Below are 24,048 nucleotides of genomic sequence, written 5' to 3' on the forward strand. Positions count from 1 at the left end.
TATTCTTCTAATCAGACCTGCAGCATTAATATACTGCTTTTCTGAGTTCTAATTAACTTACAGACTTTCTTTGTATCACCTCTGTTTGTTTCTCTTGTGTGCATTTGTTTTGCAGTAAGCAATGGCCTCGGTTTTGCTTCTCTTTGGGATGGCCGCCACCACATAGGACCTGAATGTCCTACTGCTTTCCAGGAACATAAAGAAGACCCTCTATTTGTCTGTTTCAGTGTCAGCTTGGTAGTAAAAATAACTGTTGAATGGGCCACAGTTTCAGCAGACCATCACGTGAATGGGACCAGTCTCTTTTCTTCCCAAATATCAGAAATTAAGCACTTGGAAAGGAGATTTGGCCAAGATGACCCATTTACAGGCTGGACTCAGCCCAGAGACTATAGAGAAAGCTCGCCTAGAACTGAATGAAAACCCAGATGTTTTACACCAGGATATTCAGCAAGTCAGGGACATGATCATCACCAGGCCTGACATTGGGTTTTTACGCACAGATGATGCCTTCATCCTGAGATTTCTCCGAGCCAGGAAGTTTCACCAAGCAGATGCCTTTAGACTCCTGGCCCAGTACTTCCAGTACCGCCAGCTAAACCTGGACATGTTCAAAAACTTCAAGGCTGATGATCCTGGCATTAAAAGGGCCCTCATCGATGGGTTCCCTGGAGTGCTGGAAAACCGCGATCACTATGGCAGGAAGATTCTTCTGCTGTTTGCAGCCAATTGGGATCAGAGTAGGTAAATGTAGATAGTGTCTTTGTTTTTTCTTTTTCATAAGCATTGTCACTGCATGTTTGGGGCTGTATGCCTTTACAGATAATGGGCTCTTATTTAAAAGTATATATTCTACATGTCCACAAAGAGAATTTTAAGGCCACAGGTCTTTTACTGTCATCACTAGGTGATTACAGATGCACAGCAATGTTTTGGAACAAAAGAATCACAGTTTTAGAATTGTAAGAGACCTCAGAAGTTATCCTATTCATCAAAGTGGATCATTTAATAAAATTGAAACCTGGTCTTCTAGAAGAACCATATATTCTGTCATTAGGGTTCTCATCTTTCACAACAACAAAAATGGATTCAGTAGATGGCTTTAAGTCAAGTGTTTTTAACACATGAATTCTTGGATCCTCTCCATGACTTTAATATCTGACCTCTCTTCTGCGTGCCAGACCTTCCCATCCAAATGCCTGCCAGCCATTTCTCCCGGAAAGTCCTATAGAGAACCACAAACTCAACATGTCCCAACTGAGTGCAGCATCTCTCCCACTCTCCCCGCTCTTCCATCCCTCCAGTCTCTCGAGCCAGAAATCTGGGTGTCTTCCTGGACCGCTCCTTGCCCTTGCTGCTCACATCCAATTAATTGCCAAGTCCTTCCCCTTTCTTCTTAAAACCACCTCAGATCTCTTCACTCTCTTTGCCCCCATGGCTACTGCCCTGGCGTAATTTCTCATTATTTCTCACCTGCATCACTGAGACAGCCTCCTGACTGGAGTCCCTGCCTCTGGTCTGGTCTCCTCTGAGCCATTCTAGTCTTTACCATCATCAGAGTAACCCTTCCAAAATTCCGTGACGTCCCTCCTCTCATTAAAATTCTTCAGTGACCTGCAAGGTCTTCAAAGTAACGTAAAGCTCTTTATGATCCACCTTCTGCGTCTCCTGCTCTTCTTCACCCTCTGCCCTTTTCCATGTTCTCTGGTCCTGCTGGTTGGAAGTGTAAGCCTTGTCTTAAATAGCTGAGGTTTCAACATGCCTCCAAGCCTCTGGACTTGCCCCACCAGCTACTTAAAGGAGGGATCAACCATTTCTTAAGCCAAGTCCAACCATCTTGTACATAACCTGCCTACTGACTCACACCTATCTCTATGGTTCTTCGGGAAGGTAGTCTTTACCTACCTTCCATCCCAACCTGTTTCACTGAGGTGCCTTACTCTGCTCACATATTTCCGTTAAAGTAGTTACAGTTGGAGTAAAAGAACCACTGTTATTTTAGTTAATATTTTTGAAAACATACGACATACTCTGCTAAGCATTTATATGTACATATATTATCTCATTTAATCCACTCAAGAACTTTGCATGATGGGTGTTCCTATGATTCCTATGTTACATTTGATGACACAAGGTCTTGAGAAGTTAAGTAACTCATTCAATGTCACACAACTAGTGAAATACAGAGTGGGGTTGACTTGAGAGCAAGTTATCATAACCTGGCTTTACTGTAATTGCGTGTTTGCTTGTGTATTTTTTCTTATCCCTGCTCCCAAGACTGCAGGTTCCTTAGGAGGAGGAGACTGTGCCTTTTTCATATTTATCTCTTGGGCACATGGTCCAATAGGCAATAAATGTTGAATGCAAAAGAATGCATGAATTAATCTCCAAAACTTCACCTGTGGCTTGAGCTCTCACAGGGGTATCATATTGAAATTATGGTATTTGGGGAAACATATGTTTAACTTTAAAAATATACCAAAGAGCCCCTCCCCCAAATATAATTAAAAGGAATTTCTAGGGCGCCCCTTTAGTGCCTCATATGACTATTCCTCCTCCTAAAAATGATGATTAGGATGGGACACCTTAGGGACCACTGGCTGTTTTCTGGCTGATAAACCGGAATAGAGCAATCCACTCCTGAAAAGGTATTTGAATGTTTTAACACTATCAGTCTAGAGATTGTTCAGGTCTGCACCTAGGCCTGGGCTGCCCTGCCATGTCTCTGTTTTGTTATTCCATAAGCATTAAGGATGGGCCTCTTGTTACAATGCTCTACTGATGAGAAAGATTTCCAGGTCTTTACATTCACGCATATACCATTCACTCAACAAAGATGTGACAAGTGTAGACTTTGTGCCAGGGCTTGTGCTAAGGCACAAGGACATGATGAACACGATGAAAATACAAGGTCCCTCCAGCAAACAACCCCTTGGGCCACCCACTGTCCAGTTATGGTGCAAACACATAGACAGCTAACTCCCATCTACCACAGGAGAATTCCTTTTGAGATGTAAACCATCAACACAGGACATGAGTCTTAAACTAGAGGGAACAGCTGTCCTCTCGAAAAGGGCACATGAACATTTTGGATTTCGAAACAGAAAACTTTGATGATTCTGGAGAATGATCATGCTGACTTCATTTGTGCTTAGTTGAACGTGTTGGAGAACTTGTATCTGCTAAGACAGATGATGCACAGGACACCAGTAAGCGATGATTTACATATGAGGAGATAAATCATCATGAAATATCTTGTTTTCTATTAGTCTTTGGTCTGTATGTACCTCAAACTGTGTTAAGAAGCAAGAAGAAACAAGTCTTTAAGGGAATAATTCAAATCTTTATGATTAAGATAACCTTGAAAGAGTTGCTTCACGTCTCTGTTCCTCAGTTTCCTCAGGTGTAAAATAAAAAGCTTGAACTAGGTCATCCCTGAGAGATCTTCTAGCTCTAATGGCTCATGAATGTGAAGCTCATTCAGCCTGATCCTATGGATGGAGAGGGATTTTAAAATTCACTTTATAGGCTCCTGATTCACTAGGTTCTTTGAAGTAGTCCCTTTCTTCTCTCACACACACATACACAACACACACACACAATACACACACACACACACACACAATCTCTTTCTTCCACCCCTCCCACCCCTCCCAAAGCTGGGTCTACTTGAGGCAGTTTGTTTCAAATTGTAGAATACTATTTGTTCCAAACCACTTTGGCTTTAACAAGAAGGTGAACGATAAGGCTATCTTACTGATAGCCAAAGATGATCAGAAGCAAACAAACCTCAGTTTGAACCTGGATACTGTCATGTGATTTACTGGTTCTATGACCTGGGACAAGCAACCTCTTGATGGTTTTTTAATAATGTAGTTGGGAGACTGAATGAAACAAGGCATTTAAGGTACACAGCGCATTGCTTGGCCCATGGTAAACAATTCATGTTAGCTTCTAGTATTATCACAAACACTATTAAACCTCCCACTACAAATATAATAGAGCACAGATGGCACATAAGTTAAAAATAGAGACAGGCGTACGATATCTGAGAACAGAAGTGGGCCGACGGGTGTGATCTGACCCTTACCCATCCTTAGCACCTGTTAGCTTTCTCCCCAGCCGTGCTCCCTGTCACACAGCCCTGGCCTAATGGAACCCTGAAGGGCTGCAGAGTTAGCACGGCTTTGCAAAATGATGACTTGACTCCCGTGGGGAGCCCGAGATGACTGGGAAGTGATTTGAACGCCTCATATAAAAGGTTTACTGAGATTAAAACGGTTATTAATATTTATTAAAACGATGTAAATCTCATTCATCTAGACCCAGACAGCCTGAGCAAGAGCCCAGAACAGTGAGTGATGAGAAGTGCTGCCCTCCAGGGGCACGTGCAGGGTTAGGTGTGCCCACAGAGCACAAGAGTCTCCGAGCACAAACTGGCCTCCTCGGCCGACTTCTGTCTTTCCTGAGGCTGCCGGGCTGAACCGAAACGAGTTAGATTACATCAGCACCGAGCTACTCAGTCATACAATGAAGCTGGCACCTCCAGGGTCAGCAGAGTGTACATTTCAGCTCAGCAGCCTGGTGTGTTACGGAGACCTAAGGAAACCCTCTTGTTCAATGAGCGTTTTGATCTTTTTCACCTAAATTCATAACAACATTGGCAAGAATTCCCAACTTGTCCCCTAAGATCTGATTAAAAAAGACATCTATCTCTTGTATCTTTCTGAGTTGCACACTTGCACGGGGCCACACAGCCTGATTTGCCCAGGAGTGCCCTTCCCACAAAGGGGAAAATGTGAGCAAAGAACTCATCTATTTTCTTCTGGATTTTGCTCAGTTAACAAAAGAGCTAAAATTGGTCAGGTTATTTTACTTTCTGGAGCCTCAATATTATCAAATGGAAATGGGTCTAGTATCTGGCATGTGGCGCTGTTGCAAGGATTAACCCCAATTACTCTAGTTGATGGTGTCCAAGGGGCAGAATAGGATAGTGATTAAATGCACAAACTCTGAAGCCAGATGGCCAGCTTCAGATTCCAGCCACCTCCTAACCAGCTACAGGATCCTGAGCAAGTTGCTTAAATTCTTATTATCCTCAGTTTCTCACCTGTAAAGTGGCAATGACCATGATCATAGATGAGCACTAGTCAATAAATGGCAGTTGTTTCTTAAGAAAAAAACTCAAAGCAGGCAAATACCTAGGATATCAGGTCACAAGATGTTGTTTATAAGGGCAGCAGAATTTGATGCCATTACTAACTTTCTTCCTCCTGAAAAGTATAGACAATACAGCTAAGACCCCAAGCCATCATGCCCCAAAGTCCTCCATGGTAGCTCAGTTGTGGCTGGCAGGCTCTAAGAAGTCACCTGGTCCTAGTGTCCCTACCTATTATGTTTACTATAGTCTCAGGATATCAGAAAAGCATTGGGGGGGCAGTCCAGGTAATAAGAGCCCCACAGTAGACTACGATAGTATCTGTTGGTGCCATGTGCAGACCTGCTGGTCCCCAAGTACTTTAATGGGGAACAAAACAACTGGAAATGCATTGTAAGTCAAAATATATAAAATTACACTGGACATTCTTCTGTCAGTGTATTGTTTGTTTCCCACAACTGAAAGCTCAAAAATCAGCAGCCAGGTGGAAAATTAGTTGAAAAGTTGGTTCTTTGAGGAGGCTGAGGTATTCTAAGGAAGAGCCACATTAGGGTAATTTAGTAGAGAGAAAAGGCAGCTGATGAACAGCTTGATTACTACCTTCGAGTATACAGAGTTATTATAAGAAGGCAATGAATCCTGTAGGCTCCCTTTCCCCAAAGTACAGGACCAGGGACAAAAGATTTGCACTGAAGCACAACCATCTGGATTGAAGATCAGGGAGCCTGAGCCACGACTTCAGCCCCAGGGCTGGGACAAGGGTGAGGGGTTGGTGTATTTGCTTGGGATGCAAAATTGAAGGGGGCACCAAAACACTCATTAATCAAAGTAAATGATATTGTCATAAAACAGTTTTTAGAATCAAAATTAACACAAACAAAAATTCCTGATGAACAGAATATCAAACTTTTCAAGAAGGCAGGATAAGAATTATTGATTTTTCCTTGTGCTTTGCGTGCCAATATGGCTCAGCACAGCATTGCTCAGGCCAATCAGATTTCTCAAGGGAAGAGCCTTAAGTTGGTTCCTAGTCAGTTTTATTACAGTGCATAATTCTGTACACCCATACTCTATACAGCTGTTAGGACCTTATGGTTCCCAAGCATTTCCATGTACATTTTCTGATTTGATGCTCATAACCATTTGAGGAGTTTCAGTATCACTAAGTTACAAATAACAAAGAAGAGGTTTGGGGAGGAAAGGACACTTTCTAAACAAGGAGCATTATGACTCATCAATGGAAAAACTTAGACTCAAGGCTTCCAATTCCAAGCTCATTGCAAAGACACTTGGAGCTGACTGCTCAGCTCCTGAGTGATTAGATATTTCAAAATATCCATGGAGCTTCTGAAAGGCTGGAAGTGGATTTCCTGGTGGTAGACAAGGGTGTAGATGAAGACAATGACCACAGTGGAGAGGATCTAAGATTTAAGAGCAGAGATTCTCAAAAGAAGCACAACTGGCATTTGAAGCTGCTTAGCTCTTAATGTGCAGGGCTGTGTCCAGCATTGGGAATGTCTAGCATCCCCTGTCCCAGGTACCGTCATCACCTGAACGACCACCTTCATATTTCCAAAGCCCTTAGGGGAGCTAGAACCCACTGTGAGAACCTGATGGGGCGTGTCTAAAAACGTCCTAACACCAATGTCAATAACACCCTTTGTTAATTGCTTTTGTGCCAAGTGTTTGATACACATAATTTCTAATTCCTACCATAGTCCTGCAAGGATCTATGTTATGTGTGTAGGTAATCTATAAAAGAGATGAAATGCTTCACTTGTCTGTCTGAATAGAAAGACTATGCTTTCCCACAAAACCCTAGCTATGGTCTCATTCCTACCCTGAACTCAAAGCTTCCAGAGCTTCTTACAATCAAAATCTGAATCACTGGTGTGTTGCTAAGTGGCAAAGCAGCCCTGGGGTCCAAATGCAAGATTTTTCACAGCCTCCTTTCAGCCCCACTCTCCTAGCCAAGAAGCCCAGGATAGCTCGGTGTAAACAACAAAGCCATTCCTCGTGAGTTCCCATGGGGCTCAGACAGTGAAGGATGAGCATTGCAAGTTGGGTGCGCCGGAAGTTGAGATGAATCTGGAGGCTCAATGGGGAGGGCCCATCTAGTCCCTAATAAGAGTGGGAAGAAAGGGAGTGGAGAGGGACCCATCACTTCAGTTTGAGCAAATAAGAAAGTGTGTGGGGTGCTGAACAATAGACAAGACTTGCCAGTCTTTTTTTAACTATGTGATCAGTATTTTATTAAATGCAGTAGCATTAGTAACACTTGAAAAATAACAGTATACATAGAAGCTGGGCCTGAAATGTATTCAGGCTGCAGAAAATACTTGGGCATGTGTGCATTTTTTTGACTCCTCATGAGATGGTACTTATGAGAATTGGGCCCATAGGTTAGGGACCAGTGATTAAGAGTATGGTTCAATCCCAGCTTTACTACTTGTGAGTTATGTGACTTTGGGTGATGTAGCTCTTTAAGTTTTTGGCTTTCTCAAATGGGACCTGGCAGTAACCCTAGCTAAGGTTGCTGTGAGGATCCGAGATAATACAGGCAAAGCACTTGGCGGAGTTGTTTGTTTTTTTTTTTTTGCGGTACGCGGGCCTCTCATTGCTGTGGCCTCTCCCGTTGTGGAGCACAGGCTCCGGACGCGCAGGCTCAGCGGCCATGGCTCACGGGCCCAGCCGCTCCGCGGCCTATGGGATCTTCCCAGACTGGGGCACGAACCTGCGTCCCCCGCATCGGCAGGTGGACTCTCAACCACTGCGCCACCAGGGAAGCCCTTGACGGAGTCTTTGACACACCGTTAGTGTTCAGTGTATGGAGACAAGTACTGTTACCACTTTATAGTGTAATTATCTACTGTAAGACTTGCTATTGTTTAGCCGGATGAATCCAAACGTCACACGTTCCTCCACGCACTCCAGAGACGCGCTGAACAGTTACAGTTGGCCAGCTCTGGGCGAGCTCCTGAAGGTCCAAAGGAGCTCCGCATCCCAGAATGGCATCTCACACAAGCGCCCCCGCCTCCAGTCCCTCCAGGTGTGAAACGACAGGAAGATGAATGATACTAGGGTACTTGACCTTCCTGCTGTCACGATTCTGAAAGCAAGGACACTGCCATGTTTACTTTGCAACGACGAAATCAACCGAGGATCTATCTGCTCTCAGGGAGCGGGCGCTTTTCCACTCACACTTTTTTTCTGGACAGGCGTTCAGCTGCTGCTTGTCCCCTCATGCCAGACGTAATGGAGCTAATGGAAATGCTGGCGATCCAGCTCCTTCAGACGTCACCGGTTATTGCTGAGCTGTGGCAGCCTCCAAAGGGCTGGCGTGGCCTGCGTCCTGACAGCACGGTGGTGGGAGATGCGCATGAAGTGGGTTTTCTCTTCTGAGTAAAACCGCGAGCTAGTGGGTGGGATGTAAGTCTTCAGACTATAAATAAGCCACTTGATGGAGGTTCACCTTTAGCTTCTGCAACAGCATAAAAGAGCTTTTTTTTTTTTTTTTTTGCAACATCTTTTGGAGTATAATTGCTTTACAATGGTGTGTTAGTTTCTGCTTTATAACAAAGTGAATCAGTTATACATATACATATGTTCCCATATCTCTTCCCTCTTGCTTCTCCCTCCCTCCCACCCTCCCTATGCCACCCGTCTAGGTGGTCACAAAGCACCGAGCTGATCTCCCTGTGCTATGCGATGAAATTGAGTTATTTGTAGTGAGGTGGATGGACCTAGAGTCTGTCATACAGAGTGAAGTAAGTCAGAAAGAGAATGACAAATACCATACGCTAACACATATATATGGAATCTAAGAAAATAAAAGAGCTTTTTACAAGCAGCAGGGGGTCTACACCTCGTTAAGCTTTACTGTCCTAAGTATAAGAACTTGTGAACGAAGGGGCCAGATTTCCAAAATGTCAGTGCTGAATGTTGGGTAGCCAAGGGGGAGGCAAGTCAGGTGGACTTTGTGCTTCTCACCAGGGCCATGAGGCAACCCTCCTCCCCAGTCCCAGGCCCTATAGAGGCAGGTTCAGGAAAAGGTCTAGCTCTCTGTTCTTCCTACAGAAACATTCCCAGCATCGTTCTGGGAGTGATTCGTTTTCCAGTTGTTGTGACCTTGGCAATAGGCAAAGTTGAACTGAAGAGAAGGAGAGTATTACAGCCACAAAATCAGACAGTGTTGAGGGCTTACCCTGCGGCAGGCAGTAATGCTCTTAGGTAGTCACTGTTCATATCCTTATTTTGCAGGTGATGAGATTGAGACTCAGAGAGGTTATGTGACCCATCCAAGATCACACAGCTGGTAAATGGCTAAAACAAGTTGGATCTCAGACCTAACTCCATAGTTCAAATACTGTTCTGTATAGCTCACCACTAGAGCCCATTTGCCAAACTTGGGGGCCATTTGATCAGACACTCAGGAGGGCTCTCAGCAAGGTATGAGTGAGCAAGCCTCTCTTGGTCACTCAAGGTCCCAAAGACTTGAAAAGGCTCTCACAGCTTAACAGGGAAATCCTGTTGCCACATACTCCAATCTCATAGAAACCTGGCAAATCAAATGTTGAAGATCCTGTCCAATCTCAACCCTAATTATTTGGCCATAATAAGAGTAACAACAAAAACAACTTTGATTTTTTAAAAACCCCAGCCCAACAAAGGAATCTGGATATTGCTTGGAATATGCCACAGAAAGTGGTCCTAGTATGAGTGTGATCTAAGATAGTCATCGAAAACGTCATCTTTGCCCACCTATTCCTTCCACTAAGATGAGTCAGCTTGCAGCTGGCAAACAAAGCCCCAGCTCCACAGCTTACCAGCTCTGTGACCTTGGCGAGATACATAACTCCTCTAACCTCTGGTTTCCTCACTGTCTGGTAATAATTGTGTGTCCCTGGTAGAGCTGTGAGGGTTAAATGAGGTGCTAGGTAGGAAGGGGTCTGACACGACAGCCATGTCCTTTCTTCCATCATTCAGGTGGGTTTCCCACATCGATCTCATATAAAACACCCAAGATACAATTTCTCATTCGGTTTAAAGACCTTATAAAATGGACTACATCTCTGTTACGCGCTTCTAAAAAGCTGGCGATTGATGCGGAAGTGAAGTTAGAAGAGTTTACTCTGCTTCCTCAACCTGCTGGATGAGTGTACGGCTCGCCACGTGGGTTAGTCAAATAGTTCCTCAAGTATTTCTTTTAAATGTCCTTCTTCCTCCATAAGAACTCCTTGTCGGACATTCTTCAGCACTCACGCTCTAATTCTGCTTAGTCCAGGGCTCAGCTGCTTTCTGCCCACTGTCAACATCCCCTTCGACTGAGCTCCCGGCCTTGGAAGCATGCCCGTTAGAAGCGTCTCCCGTGTGCACTGAATGGAAGGCAGAGCAGTGGGGTCTCTGCTCTGAGATAACACAGCAGTGCCCGTTCCTGCCTAACTGGGTGGCTGCCCCTCAGGGAGCTGTCAGATGTCACGCGGCTCCTGTAACATTGTTGCGAAGGCCGGGCAGGTTTGCGGCAGGAGGGGTACCAGGAGAGCAAGCTTTCATTGACAGCGCGTCTTTCCAGGCCACCTGCTCCTCGCAAATTCTCACTTATAAACCCAGGAGTTTAAAAGACATGACAGGGCTTCCCTGGTGGTGCAGTGGTTGGGAGTCCGCCTGCCGATGCAGGGGACACGGGTTCGTGCCCCGGTCCGGGAGGATCCCACATGCCGCGGAGCAGCTGGGCCCGTGAGCCATGGCCGCTGAGCCTGCGCGTCCGGAGCCTGTGCTCCGCAACGGGAGAGGCCGCAACAGTGAGAGGCCCGCGTGCCGCAAAAAAAAAAAAAAAAAAAAAAAAAGACATGACACTCATTACTTTGTAGATAAGGAAGTCTCCTCTGATGCCTGGAAATTCGAGGGTCTAAGAATAAATTCCTCCTTCCTGGAGCGTGGCCTGGATATAGCAGCCAACCCAGAGCTTTGCTCACTTACTCAACTTGAAATGCTGCTCCAGTGGGAGGGCACAGCCTGGGTCTGCTCTTTAAAAGGCCAGCGGCAGTAAAAGAGGGCACGGAGAAAGGGCGTTTTTAATCATGGTGCTTGTCTGTGTGCTGCGTTCACTGTGAGATTTTCTCAAGGGCGTAGCTGACTTCCTGAACGAGTGCATTGCGAGCTATGGGGCCTTTTCTTGTATGATCTGAAGCTCTTCTGGGCTGTTCGCTGCTTTCCCCAGTTCTCAATCAGCCGGGAAGCATCTTTTGATCCCTGTACAAGAAGCACACTGTAGAGCTTCCAAGGGAACCCCCCAGTGCCTAAGCCCTGAACCTCAGTCCTAGGACCAGCGCCCAGCTCTCCTGCCCTTATATGGTTCCTAGATAATGGCTCCTGAACGGCGATATACAGAACCTTAAATAGCTGCTGGGGATGATTAAATGCCTACACTTCACTGAGGTTGTAAATCAAGCTCAGAAGCCATTTACTGTGAGTCCTATAAAGCAGTAGAAGTTATTGCTACTATACTGAGAAACACAGCATCAGACAGGAAAATAAAGAGAAGGTAAATTTTGTTGTGAGGGTTTTTAAGTGATGTGTTGTTTTTTCTTTGCAAATTCTCTTTGTTTCTCATCATTTTTCTCTTCTCTTTGCCTCTATTTCTTCCCCATCTCTAATACTCCCTGCTGAGTGTCTCCGAATCTAATTTCAAATATGGCACTCCTGCAAGTAACACCCAGTGTCTTCGTGGCTAAGAGCGTGCTAATATTAGTAATGCTGCCCAGGCAATGGGCATCTCCTGTGCCACGTTGTTAATTTAATCCTCCCAACAATTTATGAAGGAGAATTATTATCTTCATTTTAAATAGAAGGTGTTTAATCTGGACAAAATCACAAGACTGGGGGCTTCCCTGGTGGCGCAGTGGTTGAGAGTCCGCCTGCCAATGCAGGGGACACGGGTTTGTGCCCCGGTCCGGGAGGATCCCACGTGCCGCGGAGCGGCTGGGCCCGTGAGCCATGGCTGCTGAGCCTGCGCATCCAGAGCCTGTGCTCCGCAACGGGAGAGGCCACAGCGGTGAGAGGCCCGCGTACAGCAAAAAAAAAAAAAAAAAATCACAAGACTGGTTGGTGGTTTGATTCTGACTATTTCTCTTTCTCCTTCTTCATGATACCTGGTTATGTTTGGGGTCTGCTTCTGGGGATTGTGTCACCTAATCTCTGATTGCTCACAATTTATTACAAATTTCCTGCTCAGGAATCCTTAAGGGCTCCCTAACAAAACGGATTCAGTATCTTTGCCACACCTTTTGCCATAGAAAACCTGAAGAATTTGGCATTCCTTTCCTTATCCAAAAGACATCTTCCACCCGAGTAAGCCTCCTCTCCCCCTCCCCCCTCCTCACTCATTGAAGGTCTTTCCCACCTTTGCTTACCTAGTTCCTACTATTTAGTTTTCGTTTCCATCATGAGGTGAGCACGGGCCCTACCGGAGCACAGACAAGAGGCATCTAACCCACTGGGAAGCTGGGGCCTCGGAGAAATTGTCCTGAAGGCGTTATCTGACTTGAAGGAGAAGAAAGACTCAGCAGGCAGAGGGGAGGAATGTGAGGGGTCCGTTGGAGACAAAAAGACCACAGAGCGCAGGGATCCAGGGAAGAGAGAGCTCGCCTTGTTGGAGGAGCCTCAGTTGGTCCCACTGAGCACAGACTATAAGGGCTCGCATGGAGAGAGATGAGGCTCAGGAGGTAAGCAGAGGCCAGGAACGAAAGGCCTCGCTTGCCACAAGGAATCTGGGCTTTATGCTTGAGGCCAGATCAGGCCTTACTCCTCTTTCAAAGCTCTTCTCCACACTAAGAAGCTTTGTCCGTGGCTGGGGCAGCACTGATCTCTTCCTTTGTTCTTCCCTGAATGCCTGTCACACTCATCTTCTTTACTGCACACTTCTCCGTGCTTCAGGAAGCTTCTGGAGGCAGGATGCTGTGTCTTTTTCTCCTTGGTACCCACAGGTACAGAGTAGTGTTCAACAGCGTCCTCTTGACTGCCGGGGAGAAGCTTGGAACAATGGGAAGTCCAGAGGGGAGAAGCTCTTTGTAGACTCTTCCCAATGACAATATTCTTGTTAAGGGGACCAGAGTTGTGTGCGGTTGAACTTGAGAATGAAGGAGGAAGAGGTGAGGATGCTCTGTCTACCGCCTGCCCAGTGATTCTCAGCATGACATCACGGGGACAGAGAATGTCTTAGAAGCAGCAGGAGCAACCAGGACATGGGACAGGAGTCACTACTGCGGGGTCTGTGGCGGCTCCATCCACTGTGTGATGAGCTCAGGTGCCAATATCCTCACCTAATAAGGATGTGGAAGTAGATGACCTGCATTGTTTTCTCTCAATTCTTAACGTTCTGTATTCCGTGCGTGTCATTGTGCATAAGACCGAGTTGAGAGAAGGTTTCGTGTCATAGAAACGTCCATTGTTCAGGGTGCTTCCTTCCCTGCAGAGCTCAGGGAGCAGAAACCCAACTCCCTGCCTCATTCTTTGCGAATGGCGTCTTATTTCTACTCCAGATCCTCCTCGCCCTGACAGGTTTGTGTGGATGATGTCGATCACGCATTTCCTCATGAGTTTCTGATGTTAATCCATCATATAATTTATAGCATGCATATTGATTAGTAGATCACACCACCACAGCTAGAGTATTTCAGTTTGATATCTGATCTGTGAAAACCCCCAGAATAATACTGCAATGCCTCATTTACCTTATAGCTTTGTAAGGGAAGAGGGTATCCCATCCAGAGAAGTTAAATCTTCAGATAGTTGAGGGTTGCTTTTTAGAAGCCAATTTTAAAATTTTATTTTATGCAGTTGTGTTTTTTTAAAAAAACAACCTCAGAATGCATTACGTACTCCCTACCCTTATCAAATATAGTGTAATACTTTTTTAAAATGACAAATGTTGACAACAGTAAATATAAGTTATCGTGCCCTGGGCTGTGAAATAACTATCGTGATGAGGATTCTTAGAACATATGGGCTTTGTCCCCATGCTACATGGCCCATACTGCCACGCTATGTGCACTTTCTAATTCTGTTTGTTTTTGTTTTGTCTTTAGTACCTCTTTCTCCTTTTAGCTATTAATTGGCTATTGTTAGTGGGCTTGCTTCAAAAGCCTTTCTCCTAATTTTCTGTGGATTAGGAAGCCAGAAAATTAAGCTTGTTGAATTGTATGCTTTGGGTGAAGATCTATGGGGAATCCCAAGAAATAATGTAAATGAGCTGTAGCAGTGCGTGAATTTTAATGGCATCTCATCTGTATGCTCAGAAATATAGTTCTGCCTAATGCACCTGCAGGCAGGGCATGAAGCACCTTCTGATGCAGATTCTATCTGGAACTGTGCAAAATGGAAAACCTGGGCAGTTTTTCTTCCAAGGTTTTTCCAATCTTGGATTCACATACTACACCCGCCTCTGACTTGTGTGTCTTTCTTCTCTATAATATTTGCCCAGCCTAGCAGAAAAGGACCTATGTTTTCATTTACACTTGGACTAAACCTGTTTTTACCAAAGTGGTGACTATCCTTTATATATATATATATATATATATTTTTTTTTTTTTTTTGTGGTAGGCGGGCCTCTCACTGTTGTGGCCTCTCCCCTTGCGGAGCACAGGCTCCGGAGCACAGGCTCAGTGGCCATGGCTCACGGGCCCAGCCGCTCCGCGGCATGTGGGACCTTCCCAGACCGGGGCACGAACCCGTGTCCCCTGCATCGGCAGGCGGACTCTCAACCACTGCGCCACCAGGGAAGCCCTATCCTTTATATTTTTATGTTTAGATTTTTCTAGCTATTAAATGCAAGCTTTTGCCTCTCATCAAGCATATATTGGGCAACACAAAGTAGCTTAGCTCTCTGTTTATCTTTTACTGCATCCTGTCTCTTTCCCGAACACCTACTCTAAGGGAGTGGGATGCAAAGAGCATTGTCCCTGGGCCCACTCCCTTTGGTCCCCTCACTTGAGCTGCCACCCCCTTCTCATGTGTCATATGACCCTGACCCCACCACCATGACCAAAATATAAGTTTTATATTTATAGATTTAAATTTATACTGCTTTGGTCTGTTCACCCAGGGATGGGGACAGGAACACGGACACTGGGAGGCATCATGAGCTCATAGACACCTTAGCTGGGGAGAAATGTGGGAGATGCCTTCTTCCTTGTTTTCCACAGTGGTCTAAGTAATTGCAGCTGCTGGGTAAGTGAGACACATTTACCTGGCTCATTCTGAACCTGAGGGCAGAGACTTTTGGTCTACATTTGGCTACTGGGAATCTGTGAATCTCCTGAAATTTTAGACACATGTGCATTTGGTATAGAAGGTACCCAGCTTCCACCAGATTCTCAAGAGGCTCACAGCCAAAAGTTGTTTAAGAACCCCACCTTCGATTTACTGGTTTCCCTGTGCATACAGTTCTGCGATGCCCTGGGGAGCAAACACCCTACTTGGATAGTATTACAGAAGGGCTGCCAAATGGGCCTGTTGCTCTATCCTAAACACGAAGGGCTGTGTGACTGTAAGAGGAAGCATTACTGTTATATGTGAAATAGACAAACACCAAGGATCCACCACAGAGCACAGGGAACTATATTCAATATCTTGCAATAACTATAACACTATATCTTGCAACAACAATATCTTGCAACAACTATAACAATATCTTGCAATAACCTATGACGGAACAGGATCTGAAAAAGTTATACACACATATATATACATATGCATATGTATATGTATATATATAACTGGAAAATAAAAGAGTAAGCATTGATGATAATCATGACAATAGAGAAAGTGTTACGACATTGGAAATCATCCACAATCCCCCCACTGAGCTCTAACCACTTTTTACACTGAGAATTGAAGTATATTTTGCACACATAGACACACACACACACACACACACAATCAGCCTTATACTGGATAGCAGGATAGCACTATGATACAGAGCTCAAGAGCTGTGGCTGGACTGCCTGAGTGTGAGTCAGAGCTCTACCACATACGAGCTGCCTGAGCCTGGACAAATCACTTCAACACTCTGGGTCTCAATTTAATCACCCATAAAATGAGGACAGTAACAGTATCAACCTTAAAGAGTTGTAACGAGAATGAAAATAGTTAATATGAATAAAGGCTCAGAAAAATGACTGACCCATACTTAGCACTCAATAAGTGTCAAGTATTTTTTACTGATCTGCTTTTTTCAGTTCAGTAAATTTTTTAATTGAAGTATAGTTAATTTATAATACTATATTGGTTTCGGGTGTACAGCACAGTGATTCAGTATTTTTATAGATTATATTCCATTTAAAGTTATTACAAAATAATGGCTATATTTCCCTGTGCTGTACAATGTATCTCCCTGTGCTGTGTCCTTTTTTGCTTCTCTATGTTATACATGGCAGTTTGTATCTCTTAATCCCCTTCCCCTATCTTGTCCCTCCCCACTTCCTTCTCCCCACTGGTAACCACTAGTTTGTTTATTAATCTGTGTTTTTTTTTCAGTTAAAATTATATCATGGTTATTTTATTAGTTTACTAAGCATGTATTAAGCACAAAATTATGAGTGGATAGTTTAAAACTCAATTAATGCAGAGCATGAGGCTATTTTCAATTTTTGACCAGTATAAATAAGGGCATAATGAACATCTTTCTATATAAATATTTCTCTACATCTTTGGTTTTCCCCCCTTAGGATAAATTCCAAGAAGTTGAATTAGTGAGCAATGAAAACTCATATGGCTCTTGTACATATATACTTAAATTGCTTTCCAGGAATAAGGTTCCAGTCTCTATTTCCCCCAGCAGTCTATGCGAGCTCTCCTCTCTCCTTGCTGTACAATGCAATGTGTTGTCATGCATACTGTCATCAAAGCACTGCTTTCTGTTGGTCTGATCAAGTTTTATTGTTTCTTGCTTTTCCCCACTTCCACCCTTTGGGTTTGGAAGTTATCTACTTCTATTATTTTACATGTTATTCTCCAAATTTTAATATGGATGCTTTACCAGCAGATTTTGCTAAAAAGTTCGAGGTCAGTCTCTCTATTCTTATCCAGAATAAAGAAAAAAGAATGCTCCAACTTCTCTCTGAACTTCCCCATATTTAAAATCACTGCTATCTATTGTTTTAGTCCTACCATGTATTCAACCCCAGAGTTATTGTTATTGCTGTTGTTATCACTTGACAATTAATGCCTGTTCAAATTTTCCAAGGTGTTTTACCAACTTCTTTGCTCATTGTTGAATCTTTTCTAAAAAAAATTTTTTTTTTGGCTGCGTTGGGTCTTCGTTACTGTACGTGGGCTTTCTCTAGTTGCGGCGAGCGGGGGCTACTCTTCGTTGCGGTGCGCGGGCTTCTCATTGCGGTGGCTTCTCTTGTTGTGGAGCATGGGCTCTAGGGCTCGCGGGCTTCAGTAGTTGTGGCACCCGGGCTCAGTAGTTGTGGCTCATGGGCTCTAGAGCGCAGTCTCAGTAGTTGTGGCACACCGGCTTAGTTGCTCCGTGGCATGTGGGATCTTCCCGGACGAGGTCTCGAACTCGTGTCCCCTGCATTAGCAGGCAGATTCTTAACCACTGCACCACCAGGGGAGCCCTCACTGTTGAATCTTGCACATGACTCCTCTTTGTGAATTTATTTCCTTCTTGCTGAAGTGAGTAGCTGTGGCTAGTAAACTCTCTTAGCCACCCCTGTATGTTTGAAAACGTAATTTCTTCTTTACTCTTAAATAATATTTTAACTGGGTATATGGATCTAGATTAAATATTGTTTTCCCTAAACACTTTGAAGATATTAATTAATTGCATTTTGGTTGCCTTTTAAGGCCTTTTAAGGCCTGTGCTCCGCAACGGGAGAGGCCACAACAGTGAGAGGCCCGCGTAGAAAAAAAAAAAAAAAAGCTTTTAGTAATTACTTTTATGACCATTTAAAACACACATTCAAATTCATCTCTGCATCTTACTCATTTTTCTGCCCAGTGCCTGTCCATCTACCAAGATTTCTCCATTCTGGACTTTTTTTGTGTGTGGTATGCGGGCCTCTCACTGCCGTGGCCTCTCCCGTTGCGGAGCACAGGCTCCGGATGCGCAGGCTCAGCGGCCATGGCTCACGGGCCCAGCCGCTCCGTGGCCTGTGGGATCTTCCCGGACCGGGGCACGAACCCACGCCCCCTGCATCGGCAGGCGGACTCTCAACCATTGCGCCACCAGGGAAGCCCTGGACTTGTTTTTATATGTGCTTCACTGCCCTGGCATTTTCCAGCAGCTTTTTCAGGAAGACTGCCCTGATGGTAGAATTCTGCGTGTTGAAGTAGCTGAGGATGAGGACATGCTCATGTTTCTCAGAGGCTTTATTCTCCAGAGTTCTGTAATGGTTTGCTAGCTTGATTTCTAGCACTTTGACCTGCTAAGTAGTCTGAGAACAACCTGAAACTTTTGTGGATGTTTTTTTCTGGGTGATTTGATTTTTTTCTTCTGGATTTTTATAAAAATCCTACTCCTCCTCTTCCTCTTCTTCCTTTCAGATACTGAAAAATTCCTCCTTGTTAGTTATCATCCTGACATTTTTTTCTTGAAACAGTGTACACTGTTTTCTAATTAGAGTGTTTCTTTGTGTTAGGAAATAGTTCCTGTGTTGCTACAGTTGATTCCTCTCTTGTTGTTTCTTATTAATCAGTAGTGCTGTGCAAAGTCCATGCAATTTCTCCTACTATAGTGACCACTCTTCAGGCCAGCTTCTTGAAGTTCCACAGATGCAATACTCACTGGGATTTTTTTTTTTTTTTTGGAAACTGACAAAAAATTTAAAATATTTTATTTAATATTTTAAAATTATGAGAAATTCAAAAATATTTCCTCTCGTTCCTTGCTGCATCTGTCCTTTTCTTGAGACAGACCACTCTGTACTTTAGGCGAGTGGCTGCCAAGTGGCAAAACCTTGAGTTTCTTTGATGCTCTTTGGTCTAGCTGAAAGTGTTTATTGGCGCCATTTTAAATCTTTGTGAGGTTTAGCAAAGGACCAACAGGCACAGCCTTGATTTGGTCTCTATTTTGAAGCCATTTCTTACACTGAGAATTGTTTGCTAGTGGGGGAGACTGAGAATATGAAATAATTTTATTTTCCGGCTCAACAAATCCTGGGCCTTTCATACTGAAGAGTTCCTTCTTTAGTTCATCTCTCCTTTGACATAATTTATCATACATGACCAAAAAGTGCCAATTGACACTTTCAACTTTTTGCCATATTCACAAGTTCTTTCGGTACATTTTCTGTGCTCTACATTATCCCAGAAAACGGTCTTGAAAACGTTCCATCACCCATAACACAAACTGGCTTTCTCCAGTCTTTAACAGCAGTTTCCTCACGGCTCTTCCAGCCTTTGCTAACAACAGTTTCTCTGCCTTTCAGCCTTCACCTGCAACCCAGAACTAAAACCAGTGCCACGTGTTTTAAGTTTTTGGTACAGCACAACTCCATTTCCCAGTATCAACTTGGGTCTACTGTCTATTAGTGCATAGCAAACTGTACCAAAATTTAGTGTCTTAAAACAACAATGATATATTATTTCTCATGATCCTTTGGCTTGACTGTGTAGTTCTTTGCTGGTTTTGCCTGGGTTCACCTACATGCCTGTATTCAGCTGTAGGGTCAGCTGTGAATTGGGTTCAGTTGTGACAGCTGGAAAGCTGGACCTCTGTCTCCAAGTAGTCTTTCATCTTGGGCTTCTATAGTGGTTACAGGGTTCCAAGGGAGAAAGGGCAAAAGTTACAAGGTCTCTTGAGACCTAGACCCTGGAATTTACAGGTTACTTCTCCACATTCTATTTGTCAAAGTAAGTCACGTGACCAGCCTGGTTTGAAGAGGTACAGAAAGAGACTCTTATCTCTGGTTGAGGGGTGCAGCCCAGTCACATTACAAGTGGAGCTGTCTCCTGAGATGGGAGGTCTTTGTGACCATTGAATAATGTATCACAGAAGCCAGGTCCTGTTAATTTTTATATTCTTTGCAGCACCAAGCATATCATCTAACATAAATAAGCGCTATAATAGATATTTGTTGAAGTGGAGGAGGAAGAAGAATTGAGGTTAGTAATTCCAAATCTGATGTTCTTTTTATAATAGGCTTGGCATTCAGATACTTTCAAAGGCATTTCCCCGCCCCCCGATGATTTAGAAGGATTGCACTCCACATAATAAACGTGGCCAGAAAAATGCTGATTTTTATCTTTTAATACTTGAAATCCCTAAGAGCATGTTCAGTTCAGTTAACGGATTTTCGATTTGACAACTCTCATGAATACAGTAGTCAGGCTATCATAAAAAAGTGAGCTAAAGGAGATCTCTTTGTTCTGAAGGCAAGAACAATTCACACACATGAGTATATGCCACCATATATGTCTGTGTAGAGGAAACTATTAGATAGGCGAGAGAGCATGAGAAATTCAAAGAGAGCCCTTCAAGGAAGAAATCCAATTTCTTCTCTTTAGTTAAAAAAAAAAGGGGGGGGTAGGGCAGGATGCAGAAGCACTGTTTCTATATACTGCAATAAATTTCATCTCGAAATAATCAAAGGAACTTTAAATCCCGGCAATTTAAAATATGGTAAAAGTGGAGCACAGACATGTATGTACTAACAGCACAGTTAGTGTTTCTGTTGTCATGATAATGCTCTATTGTTTAATATCTGAGCCTCGTTTTACATTTCTGCTTATTAATGGATAGAACAGAAAATTTCCAATCACTTTTAGAATTATTTGTAATATAAATATTTTATTTCTTTAAAGTTAAAACTATGTATTACCTTTCTCAGAGCATTGCATTTAGTTGTTCCTCAAGATTTAAACTGAATTAAAGCACATCGAACTTGTTCCAATTCCAACTTTCCTATATGATTTTACTCCTATGTGCATACTGGAAAGAAATATTTTTCAGATACTTGTGAAGGCATTTTTCTCTTCCTCATTTAAAAAAAATTTTTTATTTTATACTGGAACATAGTTGATTAACAATGTTGTGTTAGTTTCAGGTGTACAGCAAAGTGATTCAGTTGTACATGTACATGTATCTATTCTTTTTCAAATTCTTTTCCCCTTCAGGTTATTACAGAATATTGAGCAGAGTTCCCTGTGCTATACAGTAGGTCTTTGTTGGTTATCTATTTTAAATATAGCAGTGTGTACATGTCAATCCCAAACTCCCAATCTATCTACCCCCGGCTTCCCTCCTGGTAACCATAAGTTCATTCTCTAACTCTGTGGGTCTGTTTCTGTTTTGTAAATAAGTTCATTTGTATAATTTTTTTTAGATTCCGCATATAAGTGATATCATATGATATTTGCCTTTCTCTGTCTGACTGCCTTCACTTAGGATGATAATCTCCCGGTCCACCCATGTTGCTGCAAATGGCATTATTTTATTTTTTTAATGGCTGAGTAATATTCCATTGTGTATATGTACCACATCTTCTTTATCCATTCATCTGTTGATGGACATTTAGGTTGCTTCCATGTGTTGGCTGTTGTAAACAGCGCTGCAATGAACACTGGGGTGCATGTATCCTTTCAAACCATGTTTTTCTCTGGATATATGCCCAGGAGTGGGATTGCAGGATCACGTGGTAGCTCTATTTTTAGTTTTGGAAGGAACCTCCATACTGTTCTCCATAGAGGCTGCACCAATTTACATTCCCATCAACAGTGTAGGAAGGTTCCCTTTTCTCCACACCCTCTCCAGCATTTATTGTTTGTACATTTTTGATGATGGCCATTCTGACAGGTGTGAGGTGATACCTCATTTTAGCTTTGATTTGCGTTTCTCTAGTAATTAGTGAAGTTGAGCATCTTTTCATGTCCCTCTTGGCCATCTGTATGTCTTCTCTGGAGAAATGTCTATTTAGGTCTTCTGCCCATTTTTTTCTCTTCCTCATCTTAAAGGGGTGTCACAACATAGTCAGATCACCTACACCTACTCCTGGGTCAGGATTAGATTCAGTGGCCTCCCCCCAACCATCATCTTTTATTAGTAGCATAGGATTCTCCTTCTCTAAACACACACGGTGCCAATCCTATTTTAATCAATCTACACAGATGCAATAATATCCACCATGTGCCTGGCACTATGATTCTAAGAAGGGAAAAAGACAAGACGCTGTTCTCAAGATATGTGTTGTCTGACTGAGAAAAGAATATTTATGTAAATAACCATAATCTCGGTAATAAGAACAGCAGCCACCATGTTTTGCACACCTGCTCTTTGACAGGTACTTTACATACATTATCTCCATTCTTCCAAAGACATTTCTAATTACACATTCATTATGCCCAGTTTGCAGGTGGGCAAACAGGCTCCGGGAGTTCTGTGAACTTGCCCAGTACCAGTGCCGTAGTAAGTAGATGAAGCAGGAATTCTAACTCAAATTCAGTGTCAAAGGCCACGCTCTTTCTGGGTGGCCTTCTAATCCAGGGAATAGTTGGATCGGGACACCTGGCAGAAAATCTTAAAAGTGCCCCAAATGCGGGTACAGGACCTCAGCTAACAGGGAGGAGGAGAGATATTACTGTTGTCTTTCCTAATAGGGCCCATTTGTGGCTTATGTGGAGATGGAGCTTGAATTGGAAGGTAAGGGTCGACTTGGACACACAGGCTGGTGAGGGTTATCGTGGGCAAGTTAGCGCCGGGTCAGGTGGGCAGGCTGTCCCGTCCCTTCAGCATAAGTTGCCTGTTATCCCCTTCAACCTTGTCCTGGCCAATCTTACTCTTTTCTAAAAATCACCTCCTTTATCTCCATGCAAGAACTGTCTTTTCTTCCTTCATTCATCAGAAAAATCCATTACTTCCATAAAGCCTCTTTCAGGCTGCAGATTCCCTGAAGCCTCTGAAGTCCTCCAGCGTGCGAGTTCATTTCTAATCTCACTCAGATGGATTTCTATGGGTCTATCATTTGTGTTTTCATGTTTTCCCACTTATGTGGTTGTCTCTCAGCGGGAGGGTAAGTCTTCAGGTAACAAAGATTTGTCTTTGGTTATTAACTCCCCTCCCTCCTCACCCTGCGCTCTATTTACCCTGAACATTTGCTAACTCAGAGGCATATTATGAGGAATAAGCTAAGGCAATAAAATAAGTGAATGACAAATCCATGAAAGCTTTGCAGAATAGGGCACTGTGTCTAAAATGGAATTTTCAATATTATGTCTGCAAGTTGGACCTGTACATTCTTTTCCTTTTTCTTTTATTTTTTTCTATTCTAAAAAAATTTGAGTTCCTCCCTTTTGATGTTTCTATATTTTCTCTTCATTTTTTCTCATTCATTTTCCCCCAGTATTTCCTTCTAATTATCTTCTTTTTTAATTTAATTTTGATTTTATCAAAGTAATAATGTAATCTTTTTCAATTTAATTTTGATTTTATCAAAAGCCAAATTATAATAGCTTTTGAACAGTAGGCAGCATCTTCTTACTTCTCATTATCTCTATCTCTAATTCCCTTGTACAGAGGCAAATGTTTTCAATTATTTTGACTGTATCTTCTGGTATTTACTTGCAAATTTTGAGATGACATGCATAAATTCCTATTTGTTTATTATTTTGGTTTAAGTTACTATTTAGTGATTCTGCTAAGAGAGTTTAGGGATTCTGCTAAGAGAGTTTAACCCCAACTTGCACATCATTTCCTCCTCTTCCCAACTTCTTAAAATCGTGAAAACACAATTTGGGACTAAATCAGTACTTAGTGTTTATATTTTTATAACTATATAAATCATATTCATAGCTGACCACATTAAAAAATGATTATAGCTTAAATGTTTTTTAACAGTAAAAAACTATGATGACATTTCCTTCCTTATACAACATTTTGTTATCCCTTA

General features: G+C 43.1%; 1 protein-coding gene across 1 annotated transcript in view; it reads left to right on the forward strand.

Annotated features, from left to right (window-relative positions):
* Positions 1 to 289: 289 nt before the first annotated feature.
* CLVS1 (clavesin 1) overlaps positions 290 to 24,048 on the forward strand; it is a gene marked incomplete at both ends in the record, with an annotated part of 146,613 nt that continues 122,854 nt past the window's right edge. Inside the window, one exon of the mRNA XM_079722789.1 lies at positions 290 to 744. Within this exon, the coding sequence (XP_079578915.1) occupies positions 290 to 744 (455 nt within the window). The remainder of the gene's footprint in view (positions 745 to 24,048) is intronic.

The sequence above is a fragment of the Hyperoodon ampullatus genome, assembly GCF_949752795.1.
Source record: "Hyperoodon ampullatus genome assembly, chromosome: 17".
Classification (NCBI taxonomy): Eukaryota; Metazoa; Chordata; class Mammalia; order Artiodactyla; family Ziphiidae; genus Hyperoodon; species Hyperoodon ampullatus.